The 19,489-nt window shown below is 46.8% G+C and overlaps 1 protein-coding gene across 3 annotated transcripts in view; it reads right to left on the reverse strand.

The window, feature by feature from the left end:
- Window positions 1-387: 387 nt before the first annotated feature.
- The window catches only part of RAB37 (RAB37, member RAS oncogene family), a 51,695-nt gene continuing 32,593 nt past the window's right edge, over window positions 388-19,489 (reverse strand). For all 3 annotated transcript variants that reach the window (XM_040435723.1, XM_040435721.1, XM_040435722.1), the window contains 4 exons: window positions 13,603-13,668; window positions 12,087-12,143; window positions 2,590-2,666; window positions 388-1,299 (listed from right to left, as the gene is read on the reverse strand). In XM_040435723.1, the coding sequence (XP_040291657.1) occupies window positions 1,197-1,299; window positions 2,590-2,666; window positions 12,087-12,143; window positions 13,603-13,668 (303 nt within the window). In that variant the 3' untranslated portion in view covers window positions 388-1,196. The remainder of the gene's footprint in view (window positions 1,300-2,589; window positions 2,667-12,086; window positions 12,144-13,602; window positions 13,669-19,489) is intronic.

Below are 19,489 nucleotides of genomic sequence, written 5' to 3' on the forward strand. Positions count from 1 at the left end.
CTGACTAGCGGCCGCAGGTCCCCCTCCTGAATTCAACTGTATTGCTGTCATCAGAACAATGATACAGCTTCATACTGTGGCGTAGGGTCACAGTATTTTGTGCTGCACTGCGGTATATGGTTCTGCTGGGGCGGTACTTTGTTCTGCACTATGGTATTGCTGATCCCGCCTACTTCTGTTCTCCCTCCTTCTGTCAATTTGGACCCACCTACAACATGGGGCCACTGTTAGATTTTTTTTTCCAGAGCCACTTTAAGTTCCCAGTCCGCCCCCGTCACTGGGATTTCCGCTGATCAGATACTGATGACCTGTCCTGAGGATAGCTCATTAATATTCTAAACCCCTTTAAATAAAGAATTCCAAAAATGGATGCACACAGTATATTACAAAAATCGCACAACCTTTTATTACACAACAATACAGGCCTTTTTCCATGAGCATGCACTTATAATACTAGACTCTCATCCGTCTGACACAGGAATCTGGTCTGTATCTACGTCAAATCAGCCCATGTACCTAGAAAGTAATTGACATCAGCATATTTGAATATAAAGCAATAAAAATAAAAAATAAATCGCACAGTTGGTACCGGATAAAATATCCACCTCTAGTTCTCAACGTGTAAACAGCCAATGGGGAAGATATATAGAAATGTGAACGGGTGACAGGAGAATATGGCGGTAAATGTGACGAGCACATCATGAGATTTTTCGGAAATGTCTCTTATCCACAGTAAACATACGGGACTTCTTCATGTTTTGTAAACAAGGCCGAGCTGTGCAATATATGGCGGTACTATAGATGCCGGGAAGCGACTTATAGACGTAACACCAGTTATCAGTTAGTTATAGAAAAGGCTTGGGACACCCTTTGCCCGTGTAAACCGTTTTGGCACTGCAGTTTTGCGCAGAAGGAAGGGTTTTTTATCTAAATGTGGTTCTCAGTCATTGGATCCCACAGAAGAGGAAAAAACCATGAACTCCTCAGGCGCATTTCTACAAGACTCCTAAAGGCAATAGGCTTCTTGTGAGTAAACAATCTTGGAGGGGCTTCCTCTCCAGGCATCCGGGGTTATCCTACGGACCCTGAGTTTGGCAGTTTCACTGGATCAGATAATATCCATAGCTCTTCAGTCAATTCTGGATCAAAGGGATTTAGTCTCTTCTTGAGCCGCCATTGCTTCCATCGCAAGGCAATCAGAGGAGCCCGCAGCAGCCAGTCTTCTTCTTTTGTGACTCAATGTACTGGTGGATTACGAATTTACGTTCATCTGGACTACTGGATCTCTGCTTCAGCTCCCTGTGTAGGAAAACACGAGGTATGAGAGGTCTGTTGTGCAGGACATTTCAAGGTCAAGTCGTGTTCACATCATGTTTGTGATGTCCAAGTATCCATAGGGATCTATTATTCCAGTGGAGGCTAAACGAGTGTCCCCCCATCCTCTGAGCTACAAGCAGACTGACACATTGTAGAAAACTTGTGCAGCCGCCAAAGATATACTAAATGGAATCTGTCAGCAGTTTTGACCAGGATAAACTTCTGACAGCCCTAGGTAGTGGCTGGAGCGAGCAAGACAAACATACCTTTTGCAGAGCTGTGGTCAGGAGTAGTGAGATTAAAACTTTTACGCTGCCAGGCACTGCTGCTTCAAGTGCCCAGGAGGTGGAGCTTCACAAGACCCTCCCTTCTACTCTGAGTGACAGCTGTGCCATCCAACCAGGAGACCAAAACAGCTGGCATTCAAAGCAGAGAGGAGGGACTGTAAAGCAGCCGAATGAAGAGAGCACTTCATAGTGAATCTCCGCAGTCTGGGCAGTTGCAGGAGCAGAATCTGGCAGAATAAAACTTCATATTTACACTGCTCCTGATAATAAACCTCCAAAAAAGATATGTTTGTACCGCTCAACCCAGCCCCTCCCTGCTGCTGTCAGTAGTTTAGCATGGTCAAAACTAATGACAGATTTCCTTTAAGCTCACAGAGCACTAGATTGGATCGGTGGCGGATTATAATATGGCTGGTTGGGATGGCCACCCGCGGTTTGACACTCGCAAACCACATTCCATGTGAAAAGACTACACATCCAATATTGTGCCAGGGGCCATAGTATCCACGGTGGACACAGAGTGCATATGGTGGTACAACATGTATAGAGGCGGCAACTTGTTGTGTATTTACAGTATTTACAGGAGCATCGGGTGTATATTGGGGGGATTGGAGCATATACAGAGGGGCATAGGATATGGTAATAGTGCAAGGGGTATCTATGAGATCACAGGGTATTATATAAATTGATATATATATTTTTTAGGGGCATTATGTAGGGAGCTGCCTAGAACATGTTTTTTCTCCCAGGTAAAGGTGTGGCGCCATTACTGTGGATTTGCGATGCAAACAATGCATATGGATGGGGGTTTTCATGACCCCATTCACCCACAGTGGGGAGGAGGCAAATTTTTAAGGATACATAGGGTAAATTCTGTGGCCGACAATAGAAAAACATCATGACAACAAGCGTTCCATACATTCACACGGAATACGCAACTATACGAATACGCACCCATCACACCACGACCACCTACCAGACTTACTTAGCTATAGCCATAAATGCCAGCTCCACATTTACACCGGTCTTTGCGCTGGTTTCCATGAATGGAATGCCGTAATCCTAAAGATTAAGAACCAATACAGAATTAAACTCATGATCACACGGTTACAGCTAAGGCTTATTTCACATGAGCGATACGGATTGTGTCAGGATCCGTTTATGGAAAAACGGATAGTTTCGCACACAAATTCCGTTTTATTCATTGCATTCAGGGTGTGCGTTTTTCCATTCGGATTGCATACGTTTTTTACAAGCGTGAAGAAAAACTGAAGAATAACAATACATCTCCCAGCACCCATCACTTGCCTTTCACACTTGCGTTTTTACCTAATCCGGCAGGGATCAGCAAAAACACTTCCGTTACTGATAATACAAACGGATTATGAACGGATCCGGTTGTATTATCTTTAACATAGCAATGACGGATCCGTCATGAACGCCACTAAAAGTCAATGGGGGACGGATCAGTTTTCTATTGTGTCAGAGTTAAATGGATCCGTCCCCATTGACTTGCATTGTGGGTCATGCCATTTTGCTCCGCTTGCTGCGGTTTGCTCTCTGGTATAAGAAAGGAACAGAATGTATTTTGGAGCACTCCGTTCTGTTCAGTTATGTTTGTCCCCATTGACAATGAATAGGGACAAAACGGAAGCGTTTTTCTCCCGTATCGAGATCCTATGACGGATCTCAATACCGTAAAATGTAAACGCTAGTGTGAAAGTAGCCAAAGGCATTGCATCCGGACGTCCTCCGTTTTTCACACAAGCCCCATTCACTTCTATGGAGCCAGAGCTGCACGATATACAAGATGCTGCCATTTTTCCCTGAACACAGAGATTAGGCTACTTTCACATCTGCGCTTCATAGGATGCTCGTCATAGGATCTCAATAGCGGGGGGCAAACGCTTCCGTTTTGTCCCCATTCATTGTGAATGGAGACAAAACTAAACTGAACGAAACGGAAAGCACCAGAAAGCTTTCCGTTCCATTTGGTTGCGTCCCCATCGCGGACAGAATAACTCTGCAAGCAGTGTTTTTCTGTCCGCGATGTGGTGTGGAGCAAGATGGACCCGTCATGACTCACAATGTAAGTCAATGGGGACGGATCCGTTTTCTTTGACACAAAAGAAAACAGATCCGTCCCCCATTGAATTTCAATGGTGTTCAAGACGGATCCGTCATGGCTATAGAGACATAATACAGCTGGATCCGTTCATAACGGATGCAGGCGGTTGTATTATCAGAACGGAAGCGTTTTTTCTGATCCATGACGGATCCAGCAAAAACGTTGGTGTGAAAGTAGCCTTATGCGTGAAAAACGTGTTGTGCGCAGAGCCATAGAAATGAATGGGTCAGGATTCAGTCCGGAAAACCAGCTTGTATGAAAGAGGCCTAAAGCTTAGGTGCAGCATTTCACAGTCTGCACACTGACTTAATCTATAACCTGAGAAATGTGAGTAACCTAGTAAATACATCACTTATCTATACAGAAAGATGTATCATTAGTCTGGCACTCACCTCTTCATTTTGATGCATCATGTGCAGAATTCAGTCAATGCTCCCTGCTGGACTCAGCGCACAAAAATGAATTAAGTACAGGGCGAGGGAAAGTCTGGAAACTCCCTTTAACTGGTGTAATTTGTAGAAAATTGACTTCCAATGTGTAAAAGTATTAACCGAGCGGGAGGCTGCATTATCTGGTGGTGGAAACGTTTTGGGCCACCATTTTGAAATCCGCCATATTGAATTCAGCTCAGGTTTTTCCAATCGGAAGGGGGTCATGTGATATATCAATCTTGGCTAGAAATTAGTCAGACTGGAAGTCTCCATTTTGACCGGTTACCCGTTTAGGAGTTAAAGGGGTTGTCACACCAAAAAAAGTTTTTTTTCTTCTCTTATTTCTTTGTCCTGCTCACTGAGATGGCCGCACATGCTCAGTTTCATCTTTGAACTGCCCCCTGAGCTGTGATTGGGAGAGGATGGACACGCCCCATTAGCTGCAGCAGAAAAGACACTCCCCTTGAGCTGTCAGCTTGACATAAATCTAGCAGAGCAATGAATGTGGAGATCTCTGGATCCATGTGAGGTACAGGGCTGGTTCTAGCTTTGTTAAAAAGAGATCGTCATGTACTTTATGATTTCTGATTTTCATTTTTTACATTAGTCATGGGATAACCCCTTTAAGCAAGGTCAGAGTTTCCCAAAGTGCTTTCCATGACGTGTTCGATGAGTCCACCATTCAGCTGGATGCACATGGTTTAAAGTTTCATCCAGTCTTGGTGGACACTGTGAAGAACCGCAGGTGATACTTCTTCACCTCAATGTAGGATTCCCCATTTCAGGTGGACAATACTGTGTATTGCTCAACATGGCCCGCCAGACTAAGACATCATTTGCAGATCACTTCTCTTTGGCCTGTATTGGAAGGAATCTCTGAGATATCCAAGAGACCTCTTCCTTTGCATCGTCTAACTAACCATGTATGGAGGGTGGTGAAGTACCCCAGGCATTATAGAGACCTGCCTTCTGAGGATCCTCTGTGGGATAATTTATTGTTGTCTCATGCTAAACTTGGAGGGCAGTGAGTTCTGGAAATGACAGGGATACGCTCACAATAGGGATGGAGCGATTCCATGGGTCGCCTCTCGTATTCCAATTGTCATCAGTGTGATTCCCCACAAGAGGATGGCATAATATGGGCCTGTAGTTATGTGAACTTGTTTTGGAGAGAGGTTATAGATGCCCTTTCAAGAGTCCTACAGCACCCAATCCCTGGGGTCTGTCTTTTTTCTTTTTGAGGGAAGCATTGTTTATGGCGGGCAAGGCGATGGATAAGGGATTGTCCTTCTAGCCTTAGTCAATGGAAAGCCTTAGTAGATCAGACTGCTATGTATGAAAATTTTGACTTTAAAAATAGAGGAGTCCAGCAAAAGTTTCAGAAAGTTTGGGGTGCATGGTGTGCATCCTTTCTCACAGTGCCCTCTCCTCATGCCTTGATCTATCAACCATGAAGCTTCTGTACGAAATGGTGAATCCTACATTGAGGTGAAGAACTGCGGTTTTTCAGAGTGTCCACCAAGACTGGATGAAATATTAAACTGGATTAAATGTTAAACCAAATGACACATAAAACACTTCACATGAAGCACTTTAGGAAACTCTGACCTTGCTTAACTCAACGGGCAAAGAAAGGTCAAAGTGAACACTTCCAGTGTTCTAGCCAAGAGTTGAATTTAATATGGTGGACCTCATCAAATAATGCAGCCTCCCTTCCAATGAATACTTACCCACATTGGACTGTGGCTCCAAATGTATTATCTGCAATAAGTGATGCTTCATTCTGCTTAGACCCCTGTGTGGTTTGTACAGGATAATGGAAGAAGGACGTAATTTTTCGCTGCAGAAGATCCTGGAAGTGGCTTCCACCAGAGGCCAAGCAGAGTCGTGCCAATCCTATCATGTTCATCCACACCTTCTGCGCCTCACGTTCCATATTCTGGACTTGAATTTCCATTTGATGTATCAGTTTGGGCAGTGTCTGGATATTCATTTCATAAGTAGATAAATAGCCGCGCTCTGTTAGGTGTGGTACCCGTGGAGGCCACAACCCTTTGCTCACCGTACACTCTTCTGTGAATACCGCATGAACGCGGCACTGGGTGCGACATATGTCAAGTCATCTCGTCTTGCTGAAAGAAGCCATCTCGTCATCAGTGAACTGCACACAGAATTTTCAAAGAATATATTCGACCCACAATCCAAGCACCAAATGGCTCACCAAATGGACATCAAATTGCCCCATACTGCCCCCAGTATCTATAATGCCCCGTTTAGGCCCCCCGTACATTTATGCGCTCTCCATTTTGCCCCGGTATATATAACGGTCCTCTCTCAGCCCTCCACCTATAGTAGAGCCTACAGATTTTTTTAAATAATACTCACCTCATCCACTTGCATGTGAGGAAATACTTTCTCCGCACTCGAGGCAGCAAGGCCTGATGCTCCCAGCGTCGTGACGTCACATGATATCAGGAAATTGACCGGCAGAACAGTCCGGTGTTTCTGTGAATGCTCCTATCTGTTCATAGCCTCCACTATCGCACCGTGTTGGATGCCCTCCACACACAATACCAGTCCACTGGCAGGAGGGAGACGACGGGCACCACTCAGTTCTTACCCTGCACTGGGAAGATGAAAGCTGAGCCCCGACGGATTGGTATGGACAACAGAGACGAATGAGGCCCAAAACCATTACCCTGTACAAACCACACAAGGGGAACCAAAGCTGTTTTTTGTGGCCCCCCTTTATAACTGCTGCGTGATTCTATCTATCTATCTATCTATCTTTCCTTATCGTCCTTCAGGCAGCACAACACAAAGGGTTAATGTCAGGGGCGTAACTAGAAGTGACTGGGCCCCACAGCAAATATTTGTAAGGCCCCCCCCCCTCCCCCCCCCCAGCGCGCTTCGCACCTCCCTCCTCCTGTGTAAACCCCACTCCTTTGGCACAGTGTAGCGGTATACTGTATATTGTGTGGCACAGTGTAAGCTATTTGTGTATAACAAACATATTTCACATGAAAACTTACAGTTACTTGACCCTTGGGGATCTCGGACGCCACTTCAACACTTGGCCGGGGGCTCGGCGGAGCGAATGTTGTGCTTTATCCTAATGAGAAAGATTTCATAATAAGGATTTGGAGAAGGGGCAGTGGGGTCGCAGAGCAGGGAGAGGCTGGTGCTGCTACTAGGGGGTCATACCATGGGGGAGTAATAAAGCCCACCATAATGCCCCCCCAGTAGTAATAATTCTCCTTATAATGTGACAGTGCAAAAATACCCCCTTGTAATGCCCCCAGTTGAGCTAATGTCCCCATAGTGCCCCCATAATGTGCCAGTATAAAATACCCCTATATAGTGCCCCCAGTAAATGCCTCCATAGTGCTCCTCTCCCCCCTTCCTGCTAGTGCCCCCATAATGTACCAGTATAAAATGCCCCATATATAGTGCCCCAGTAGATGCCCCTCAGTGTCCGGCCTCTGATAGGCTGCCGGCCTAGTGTCCCCCATAATGCCCCCCCATCATGTGCCAGTATCAAGTGCCTCTCCCCCCCCCCCCCCACATGTCCCAGTATCATAGTGCCATCTCCCCCCCCCCACAAAAAAAGTGCCAGTATCAAGTGCCTCTCCCCCCCCCCCCCATGGGCCAGTATCAGGTGCCAACCCCTCTCCCCCACCCAGGTGCCAGTATCAGGTGCCCCTCCCCCCCCCAGGTGCCAGTATCAGGTGCCAACCCCTCCCCCCCATGTGCCAGTATCAGGTGCCTCTCTCCCCCCCCCCCCCATGGGCCAGTATCAGGTGCCAACCCCTCTCCCCCACCCAGGTGCCAGTATCAGGTGCCCCTCCCCCCCCAGGTGCCAGTATCAGGTGCCAACCCCTCCCCCCCCATGTGCCAGTATCAGGTGCCTCCCCCCATGTGCCAGTATCAGGTGCCAACCCCCCCCCCCTCCCCCCCAGGTGCCAGTATCAGAGGCCAACCCCCTCTCCCCCCCATGTGCCAGTATCAGGTGCCTCTCTTCCCCCCCCCCCCATGTGCCAGTATCAAGTGCCCCCCGCTCCCCCCATGGCAGTAACAGTCGGGTATTAAAAAAAATAAAAAATAAACACTTCTACTTACCTCCATGTCAGCGATGCGATGCAGCCTCTTCCTGTGTCCCGCCCTGTATGTCCATATATGGAGTCAGTGCTTGTATTTCAGTAAAGGTTTCTGCTGGGATTCGAACCAGCAAAGCATCTAACCACAAGACCATAAGAGATGCCTTGCTGCTGACTGAAAAAATATGAGACTTCTAGTGTTATAGCTGGCTAAGTGTACATCTATACACATGACAGCTGCTCATATATAGAGATATAGCAGAGCTGAGTGTGCTGGGACAGCTGTCATATAGAGATATAGCAGTGCTGGGTGTGTTGGGGCAGCAGTCATGTGTATAGGTGTACACTTAGCCAGCTATAACAGTAGAAGTCTCATTTTTTTTCAATCAGTTGTAATGCAGCCTTTATGGTTGTGAGGGTAAATGCTTTGCCTCTGATACACTCAGACATTGGAGGTTGTGGGTTCGAATCCCAGACACATCAGAAGACTTTAGGAGACAGTAAGATTAGATCACAATAGCGAGAGGGCCTGGTGTGAAGGGGCCCTGAACATTAAGACCTCGATATTTAACGAACTTGAAAATAAACTGTCACACACGCTGCCGGGACGCCGGGCCCCCTTGGCAGCCCGGGCCCCGAAGCAGCTGCTTCCCCTGCTTCCCCGGTAGTTACGCCACTGGTTAATGTCTTGCTCCTCCCGTTTAGGACAGAAGATAAATCATTAGTAAATCAGACTAATTAGCCCCCTATAAAGGAGGGCGCACCCACTAGGCAGGCGTATTTTTTTGCTTCTGTCTAGGACAATGAAGCTCACACATACAGAGGCGCCTGCTGCTGTGAAGGCCGGTTTGGCTGCTAAACCTGATATTATATAGCTGGAGCACCATGTATCATATGAAGTGCTGGAAGTTTCCAGAGTTAGATGCATGTTATAGAGCTGGAGGGGTGCTCTAGAATTCACTGCATGACATGACTGATCTGGAAGTGGTTTCCAGAGTTTATTTTCCCCCATCGGGTGTTCCATGGGATGATTGAGCTGAGATTAAGGCGTCTTTCGGGTGTCCCGGATTTGCTCTGGATGCGTCGTGTGTGCATTGCGGGGAAACCCACGTGAGTGCGCACGCAATTTCAGTCAGTGACTGCGATTGAGTTGTTCAGTTTTCATCGCGCATGTGCAATGCATTTTGCACGCGCGTGATAAAAAACTGAATGTGGTACCCAGACCCGAACCTGGACTTCTTCACTAAAGTTCGGATTTGGGTTAGGTGTTCTGTAGATTGTATTATTTTCCCTTATAACATGGTTATAAGGGAAAATAATAGCATTCTGAATACAGAATACATAGTAAAATGTGGCTTGAGGGTTAAAAAAAATAATAATAATTAACTCACCATGTCTTCTTTCTTCTTCTTTTCAGGACAACGTGGTGAGCGGGTTGACGTCAGCGCAGATCCTGCAAAATGAAGATCCTTCTATCTTCATTCAGCAGGACCTACGCTGATGTCATCAAAGGTCCTTTTGCAGGTCCTGAAAGAAGAAGAAAGAAGACGATGCCGGCTAGAGGATGAGGTGAGTTAATTTTTTTATTTTTTTTTTAACCTCTCAAGGCACATTTTACTAAGCATTCTGTATTCAGAATGCTATTATTTTCCCTTACAACCATGTTATAAGGGAAAATAATACAGTGATTAGACTTTAATGGGGTCGCTCATCCCCATCATCTACTAGCAACCATGCAAGAAAATCGCACCGCATCCGCACTTGCTTGCGATTTTCACACAGACCCGTTCATTTCTATGGGGCCTGCGTTGCGTGAAAAACGCAGAATATAGAACATGCTGCGATTTTCACACAATGCACAAGTGATGCGTGAAAATCACCGCTAATCTGAACAGCCCTATTGAAGTGAATGGGTCCGGATTCAGTGCGGGTGCAATGCGTTCACCTCACGCATTGCACTCGCGCGGAATTCTCGCCCGTGTGAAAGGGGCCTAAGAGTGCATTTCACGGCTGCCACTGCTTGCATAGATGGAGCCTTCGTGCATTCATGCGTTTTTTTTAACGTTTTTTATTAAATTTAAATTACAGAAGCACTACTAAGGTTTGTATCTTGGAAGGTTTTATTTCTGTTGGCAATTGCATAAGCCAAAAAGGTGTCAGACTTTGCAAGCTCTATCATGTAAAGGGCCATATCTGAAAGTACATCAAGAAGACTTGATTTTAAGGTTGATGCCCAAAGGTCTCATCTGAAATGAATGTAAGTTAAGAAATTCATCAGAATCCTCAATCAGCAGAACAAGAGAAGCTTCATCTACTGGTCATTGCGAGAACCGGGGTCCTTCAGGTCGGCTGACCAGCTGTTTATAGAGAAGAATACAAGCCAGCAAGACTACACTGCTTGGATTAAGAATACTATTAAAGTCTGCTTCTAAATTTCAAGAACTCCAGTTACCAGGTGGAGTTACAGCACACTCAACTCAGTCCACTTAGTCGCTTGGGCAGAGAAAAGAGGGGGGGGGGGGGGAAGGCATTGGATCAAATATGCAGGGGTCTCTACATGGTCTTCTCCATGCTCCTTTACAAAACAATATAAGTTGGATGTATCTGGTGCTTGCGATTCATCCTTTGACAGACAAGTGATTATTAAGGCTGCGATTTCGACCCCCCCTTGTTTAATACGGCTTTCAAAATCCCTTAGGGTTGTGCTGCCTGAAGGACGATAAGGAAAGTCAAAATTTGCTTACCGAAATTTATCTTTCCTTGAGTCCAAAGGCAGCACAGATATCCCTCCCTGAAAAAGACATTGCTTGTAAAAAACACGTCTGCCTAGTGGCCGAGCTCTCCTTTATAGGGGGGTTAATTAGTCTGATTTACTAATGATTTATCTTCTGTCTTAGATGCGAGGAGCAAAACATTAACCCTTTGTGTGTGCTGCCTTTGGACTCAAGGAAAGATAAATTTCGGTAAGCAAATTTAGACTATCTCATATAGAAACATAGAAACATAGAATGTGTCGGCAGATAAGAACCATTTGGCCCATCTAGTCTGCCCAATATACTGAATCCTATGGATAGCCCCCGGCCCTATCTTATATGAAGGATGGTCTTATGCCTATCCCATGCATGCTTAAACTCCTTCACTGTATTTGCAGCTACCACTTCTGCAGGAAGGCTATTCCACGCATCCACTACTCTCTCAGTAAAGTAATACTTCCTGATATTACTTTAAACCTTTGCCCCTCTAATTTAAAACTATGTCCTCTTGTAGCAGTTTTTCTTCTTTTAAATATTCTCTCCTCTCTTACCTTGATGATTCCCTTTATGTATTTAAAAGTTTCTATCATATCCCCTCTGTCTCGTCTTTCTTCCAAGCTATAGATATATATCTATATATCTATCTCTATATCATCTATCTAATATCTATCTATCTATCTATCTATCATGCAGGGCATCTAGATATATTAGTGTCATGTGTGACAGGTAAAAGCCATCACTGCTGTGATGGGTCTGACTTTTTATGGATTTATGAGAATAAACGATATTACACCTCCGCACCAGCGCTCCATTCTCATGAGGCACTTCAGGATCTACGTTCTCATGATCACTGGGGGTCCCAGCAGCCGGACCCCCATTGATTAGATATTTATTCCCTATTCTGTGGATAGAATGGAAAACTGATGGACCTGACTTGTCTGCATACATGTTACCACCGATGGCCAGCTGCAGCCTTCCCCACCAATCACAGTTAATCATAGAGGGGATCAGCATAGTGTGAACCAATAAGTATGCTGCAAAATGGGGTTCACAGCTTTCCGTACACTTCCTACCTTCGCCAAGGACTCCCCATCTTCTGTTCGAACAACACGTCCACTTGTTATGTCACACTGCAACCAGAAAGTAGATGTCACAAATCTGTACTGGACTGGAAAGCATCATGGGAGTATGATGGCGCTATAGCAGTTACGTGGGTTGTCCTATCTGGATAACACCCTTCTTGGTAACGTCTCCCTAGCATCAGGTCCGGCTTATCTAACCCTCGCCGGTCTTATAACTATGTGACTATTCTCCCGACAAGCTAGACTCTGTCTCTTCCCCTTTCTGTCTCTCGCACCTCCAGAGCAGGTGACCTTAACTGGCAGTCATTAGATTTCCCATTGTGTTCACTGGTGGCTATGTTCATTTTCAATACAGTGCTGACACCTAGTGGCCTGTATGTGACCTTAGGTTTGAAACAGCAGAAACCCGGTGGCTCCTGTAGGCGCGAGTGGGCACCATGTTTAAGGACTCCATCTTCCGCCGTACATATACAGCGGAGGTCCCGAAGGGCTTAATTTAATTCAGCATCAAAAACTAGTTACTTTTGTAATTTACTTTCCGTTACAAATATGCTCCAGTTGTGAGATATTCTATTGACTTTATCCTTATGGCGCCCCCTGGTGTTTAATCTGTATGGTAATCTGCACATCCACCATCGTACATGCTCAGTATTCAACTGCTACCAGCTGTATCAACTGTTAGAAGCTGTGACAGTTACAGGGAAAGAGCTGTAGCACAAAGGACACACCCCTGAGCAGTAATAGGGAGAGAACTGCAGCAGAAAGACGCCCCCTGAGCCATGATAAGGAGAGTTGCAGCAGAAAGGACATACTCACTGAGCTGCGATAAGGAAATATCTTGAGCAGAAAGGAGACGCCCCCTGAGCTGTGATAAAGAGAGAGCTTCAACAGAAAGAAGATGCCCCTTGAGCTGTGATAAGGAGAGCTGCAGCAGAAAGGACACACCCCCTGAGCTGTGATAGGGAGAGAGCTGCAGCGGAAAGGATGCTTCCCCTGAGCTGTGATAAGGAGAGCTGCCGCATAAAGAACACGGCCCCTGAGCTGTGATAGGGAGAGAGCTGCAGCAGAAAGGACACACCCCCTGAGCTGTGATGGGGAGAGAGCTACAGCAGAAAGGACACACCCCCTGAGCTGTGATAGGGAGAGAGCTGCAGTGGAAAGGATGCTTCCCCTGAGCTGTGATAGGTAGAGAGTTGCAAAAGAAACATTACACCACCTTATAAGGGGCACACCGCCTGTGCTTTCAGCCTGAAAAGGATCAAGTGGAGCATCTGGAGCAATGAATAGGGAGATCTCTGGATCCATGTGAGGTGCAGGGCTGGTTCTAGCTTTGTTAGAGATTGTCATGCACTATATGATGTCTGATGTCATTTTTATATTAATCATGGATAACCCCTTTAAATGTATGTGCAGTACAAGAAAGAACTGTCCTGTATACATATAACTGGGGTAACGGAGCGGGTGTCACAATGCAGAGATCTGCGGCATAGCAGGAAGTTACACATACCTTATTGCCGAGCAGCATGATGACCACATCCTTGTGAGCATATTCATGGACCTCTGTAAGCCAGGCCTGAAAAACGCACAAGTCACAAAGAAACAAGAAACACATAAAGAAAGAGACGAGACGATAAGACACGCAATACACCAAACACCCGGGGCACAACAAATACGTAATTAACCTAACGACGGGCACTTCTTCTCCTCCTAAGGCTGGGTTCACATGCTGCAGCAGCGTGCCGCCCCACTAATTACCCGTTTTGCCACGTGGTACTCGGCCATGCGGCATACTACCGCAACGTTTAGCCATGATATGGGTGTATCCACAAGCCGTATCATTACTGCACTGGTATAGCGGTGTGTTTACATGTGTTTGTCGCAGTTTTCAGACAATTCTGCTCACGGTTTTCAATACAATAGGAACAGTTTCTAGGAAAACCACAACTGCGAGAAAATGTAATGAAAACCGCCCTCGGTGCAGTCAGTATACCAAGGCACTGACGACGTGATCCTTTTTCTAGTGTTTTCCAGATAAGAAGTGGAGTAATATTGGCTTTGGTGAACGCTACCCGGTCTGTGCGGAAACTGACAGAAAGGGACCGATGTCCAGCGAAGAGACCACAGGAGCAGGAGGGCATCAACTCTGCCAAGCGCCAAATAAAATCTGACCTCTCTGGGACTTTTGATACAAAATGTTTAATTAAAGGGGTTTTCTGGGCTTTTAATATTGATGAGTTATCCTCTGTATAGGTCATCAATGTGGTCAGATCGGCGGGGGTCAGCCACCCGGGACCACCACCGATCAGCTGGTTGAAGAGAAGGCTGCTCTCAAGTGTATAGGAAGGAGCCGGCCCATAGACGGCTTGTAATTACGCCTGCTCGCCGATGTGATGTCGAGGGCGAGCAGGTAAACAGTGTAGGGAAGGCGAGCTCACAGAAGCGCAGCCTTCCCTTCAAACATCGGATATTGATGACCTATCCCGAGGATAGGTCATCAATATTAAAATCCCGGAAAACCATTTTAAAGGGGCAGTTTGGGTTATGACATATGCTCCCCTATTTCATCCTCCTCCGCTTCCAGCGGCGATCCTCCCGCCAGGCTGAGGAGTCTGCATGCTCCAAGTAACCGCTGCAGCCACTCACTGGTCATGTGCCGTATATCGCTAAGGCCGGGGATTGGCTGCAGTGGTGTCTGGGGTATACGGGCACATCAGTCCTGCAGCGATGGGGAGGATCGGAGCTTAGGCCCTGGAAGTAGGTGAGTACGGGGTATTTTCTCAATTTATGACTTTTTCACGGATAACCCCTTTAAAGCCATCAACCTCATCTCAATAATTCCTACTATTCCCATGCGAGAGACTCTTTTTTTTTTTTTTAAACTCTCTCTGCATTTGGGGTGTATGCGCAGGGTCCCATTATAGTCAATGGGCTCTGACAGGGAAAAGTGGCATCCGGCTATGCGGTACAGGAACAGTTTAGCGCTAGTGTGCAAGTAGCCTATGTCCATTTTAGCGGTACCTTCTTTACATTGGCATAGTTCATGGCATGGAGCTGTGCATGCGCCATCCAAAGTGGGAGGCTATATACAGACAAAACGCTGCAATGGCCAGGATGGGAGTTACTACTGGTACTGGACGATTAACCCCTTAAACGCCGCACCCTCTTCTCTCATCCCATCGCTACCCATGGATGGGTGCCAATAGGTTATCATGGCATCTCTGGGCCTCACAAAGACACTACCCCCCTCAGGCCGCATGGCTGTTTGTTACAGACAGGCAATATTGCTCCGGCACACGTTCTGCTGACCTGTCAGCGTGCTCTGATGCAAACCTGTGCAGTTTGCATAACATGGCCGCTACGATTTACTTTGCACTAGAGCAGCTGCGTTACGCAAATTGCAGAGATGCTGCCTATACCTATGCTGACACATACCAGCCTGACGATACGGGCATATCCACACCGGACTGAAACGCTGCCGAATTGCATGTGGCAGATCTGTAGCGTATTGCAGTACCGGCAAAATGGATGAGATTTTAGGAAAGCTTATCCATGTGCAGGGAACCGTGTAAACGGACGTGCGGTGCGGATTTTCAATCCTCGCCAGTCTCCATGTATGCTGCAGATATCCACTGCGTAATCAGCAGCAAAAGCCATGACCAAATCCGTGACTGTAACTCATGCGGATTTTGTTACGCATTTCCCGAAATCCGTCACATATATTGACATGCCGAGGACTTAAAATCTGCAGTGCGTTTCACGATGGTTGCAGAAATTTTCCGCAGCTCTCGGATGAGCTTTCCTAAAATCTCACCCACTTTGCAGCTGCTGTATTCCTGTGCGCACTTCAGCTGAGAAAGATCGCCAGTGTATGCGTCACCCCAGAGCGCCTCTACTAATTTCTGAAGAGCGGCAGTGATGGGTGTGTTGAGAGGCATAAAGTACGAAAAAGATCCACACAACCTCTCCATGATAAACCGCACGGAAAATCTTCAGACCTCAGCACAGACGTGAAGTATTGCATGTACATTAACCCCTTAAGCCACCGTGACGTACCGGTACATCACAGTGGTGCAGGGGATGTATAGAGAAGGCCCGCTCCATACACGGCAGGTGCCAGCTGTATCATACAGCCGGCATCCGGCCGCACTCACAGGGAGCGTTAATCGTGCCGCCCCTGTCATTTAACCCCTCAGGTGCCGCGATCAACATGAGTGAAGGCAGAGGGATGTGGTTCCCTCTGCCTTTCGATCGGAGCCCAAGAAGTAAAATGGCGGGCTCCGATCGGTTGCCATGGCAGCTTGGACCCTGTTGAAGCCTTGGCTGCCATGGTAAGCTCCCTACTACCGTGTGCAGAAAGCACAGGGCAGCAGGGAGAGTGTAAAATCCTATTCACCCTAATAGATCTCTATTAGAGTGAATAGGACAAGGGATCAAAAGATCCCAGGTTCTAATAGGTCAAAAATAAAAAGTGAAAAAAACTAAAAACATTCAAATATTAAAAAAGTCTAAATCACCCCCATTTCCCAATTTTACATATAAAAACATGTGTAAAAAATAAACATACTAGGTATCACCACGTCCGAAAATGTCTATTAAAATATTATTTTTTAAATCCCTGTCCGGTAAATGCCGTAACAAAAAAATAAATAAATGAAACACACAATTCGCAATTTTTTTGTCACATTTTGCCCTCCCAAAAACTGTTTTCCAATAACAGAAAAGGTAAATTAAATGGTGCCATTAAAAAAATGCATCTTGTCCCGCAAAAAATAAGTTATCATATGAACGAAAAAAATCAAAAAGTTATCACTATTGGAACGTGGGGAGGAAAAAACGAAAATGCGAAACCAAAAATGGGCCTGGTACTTAAGGGGTTAACCAAAATCCTTTTAAATGGGTTGTGGGGAAATCTGAGCTAACCGTCATCCCATTCAGGATGCTCACCCTCGTTTTGGGGGACCCAGCATGTCCGTGCAGCCCCTAAAGGGATTGTCTCAGTTCAGACATTGGTGGCATATCGCTAGGATATGCCACCATTGTCTGATAGGTGCGGGTCCCCCCTCAGGGAGCCCCTAGAGTGCAGCCGCCCTCCATACATTTCTATGGGAGTTCCGAAAATAGCCAAGCGCCGTCTCGGCTATTTCCGGCAGTCCCATAGAAGTGAATGAAGCGGTGGCCGCACTTGCACGGCGTATTCTCCATTCATTTCATTTTGCTTGCTCAGCTATTTTCTGAACTCCCATAAGAGTTGAAGGAGAGCAGTCTGCGTATGCGTGGTGCACTTTCGTTCACTTTGGGGGCCCGTTCTAGAGATAGGTGCCATCACAACCCCTTTAAATACTACATGTCACATCCTCCAACAACGGCAGCCACCTTTACCTGGCTGTAGCCCCCAATCCACACAAAGATTCCTCTTGTGCAGGGATCGGCAACCTCTGGCAAACCAGCTACTGTGAAACTACAACTCCCAGCATGCTTCACTCCCTTCTATGGGAGTCCCGCGAACAGTCAAACATGTAAGCATGCCGAGAGTCGTAGTGTCGCAATAGCCGCAGTGCCAGAGGTTGCTGACCCCTGCTCTACTGGTTTTTTTCTTTCCCCTAGGCCCCCTGTTCCTGAGCTGGTAGTTTTGGCCCCTAACATGCAGAGGCCGTGTACAGTCAAGGGGGCAATCCCAAGAGTCAATTCTCAACAGGGGGTAAACCAGCCTCTGCTCAGGAATTGGAGGACCTAGACAAAAAAAAAACTGCAGCGGACCCTTAAGAGAGGCGGCTACAACCAAGTAAAGGCCACTGCCATTGTTGGAGGATGTCACAGGTCCTGTAAATTTAAGTAGGAAGCATGTAATACTGCATCTCCCCTCTGGAGGCGCTGCAGAGAAATTGCACACTTGCTGCCAGGCTCCACCCACAGATTACATCAGATTACTTCACATCGCAGCAGGACGACACCCTGTGACCGGCTTATTGTCGGAGGACTACTATATTAAAAAAAGGATGTGTCAAGTGGACAGTCCCTTTATTTTTTTTACTTTGGTCCGCAGCCAGCAGTATCTATGGAGAAATCCATACTCAAATGCTCCCCGTCATTCCGTTCCAGCTCTGAGGCTCTTGGGCTGTGTTTACTGTGTTCTACCAAATCTACCAACTTCTGCGCAGGCAAGGTTGCGAACTCCACTGCAGCCAATGACTGGCCTCAGCTGTGACATGGCCCCAATTTGCGCGTGACCCGGCAATGATGTGCCGCATTTAGGCATGTCACCGCTGAGGCCATTCATGGCAGCCGCAGCACACATGACCCTGTCTGCGAAGAAGTTGACAGAGAGGGACCGGAAGTCCAGAGAGAGCCACGGAGCGGGGAATGGAGCAGCAGGGAGCAGGTAAGTATGGATTTCTCTATGGGCTCATGCACACGACCGTATGCCCTCCGAGACATACGGTCCGTGAGCCGGCCCTATGTCCCGGAGCGGCATACATCGTGCACACGGGAACGCACAGCATCATAGGTTACTATAATGCTGTGCGCATCAGGCCGCCCCCGGCACTATTGTCCCGCACTCATAATATCATATCATAACAATAGTCCCGCAGGCGGCCTGATGCGCACAATGTATGCCGCTCTGGGACATATGGCCCGCTCACGGACCATATGTCTCGGAGGGCATACGGTCGTGTGCATGAGCCCTAAAGGTGATGTTGGCAGGGGAGCAAATAAAAAATATATATCTGGATAACCCCTTTAAGGTATCCTTCAACAAGTGCCAAATTAATCTTTATTGTACTACTATATTATATTGTTTTGTTGCTTCTCAGTTGCAATTAGTTAAAGGAACATTTAATGCCAAGCGGATACACTATGCCTGGTGCAGGGCCTGAGAGGGCGGTGCTTGACTACTTCTTTCTCTGAGTCATGCACTGCTCCCTCAGGTGTCACACAGTATAAGGGCTCATGCACTCAAGCGTAAGCGCAAATAGCGGTCTGCAATGCACGGGAACTGGCCGTGTGTACACCGTTTGCAGATGCAGACCCATTGACTTGATTGGGTCCGCAATCTGCAACATACGGCCAACGATAGAACATGTTCTATCTTTTCGCGGTGTGGAGGCACGGATCGGAAGTCCACGCCGTGGGCTTCCAATCCGTGCCTCTGCTCCGCCAAAGATAGGTGAAGTCCTATCTTTGATCGTATGTTGCGGATCCATTCAAGTCAATGGGTGCACATCCACACCACGGAGTGTACACGACCAGTGCCTGTATATTGCGGACCGGCCGTTTAGGGTCCGCAATACGGGCACTGAGCCAGTACACATGAGCCCTGAGGGAAATGTATAAGGATCGAGTGCAGTTAGATATACTACTATGCCTGCACACATAAGACACTGGGTAAGGCTTCA

Source organism: Bufo bufo, chromosome 6, assembly GCF_905171765.1.
Source record: "Bufo bufo chromosome 6, aBufBuf1.1, whole genome shotgun sequence".
Classification (NCBI taxonomy): domain Eukaryota; kingdom Metazoa; phylum Chordata; class Amphibia; order Anura; family Bufonidae; genus Bufo; species Bufo bufo.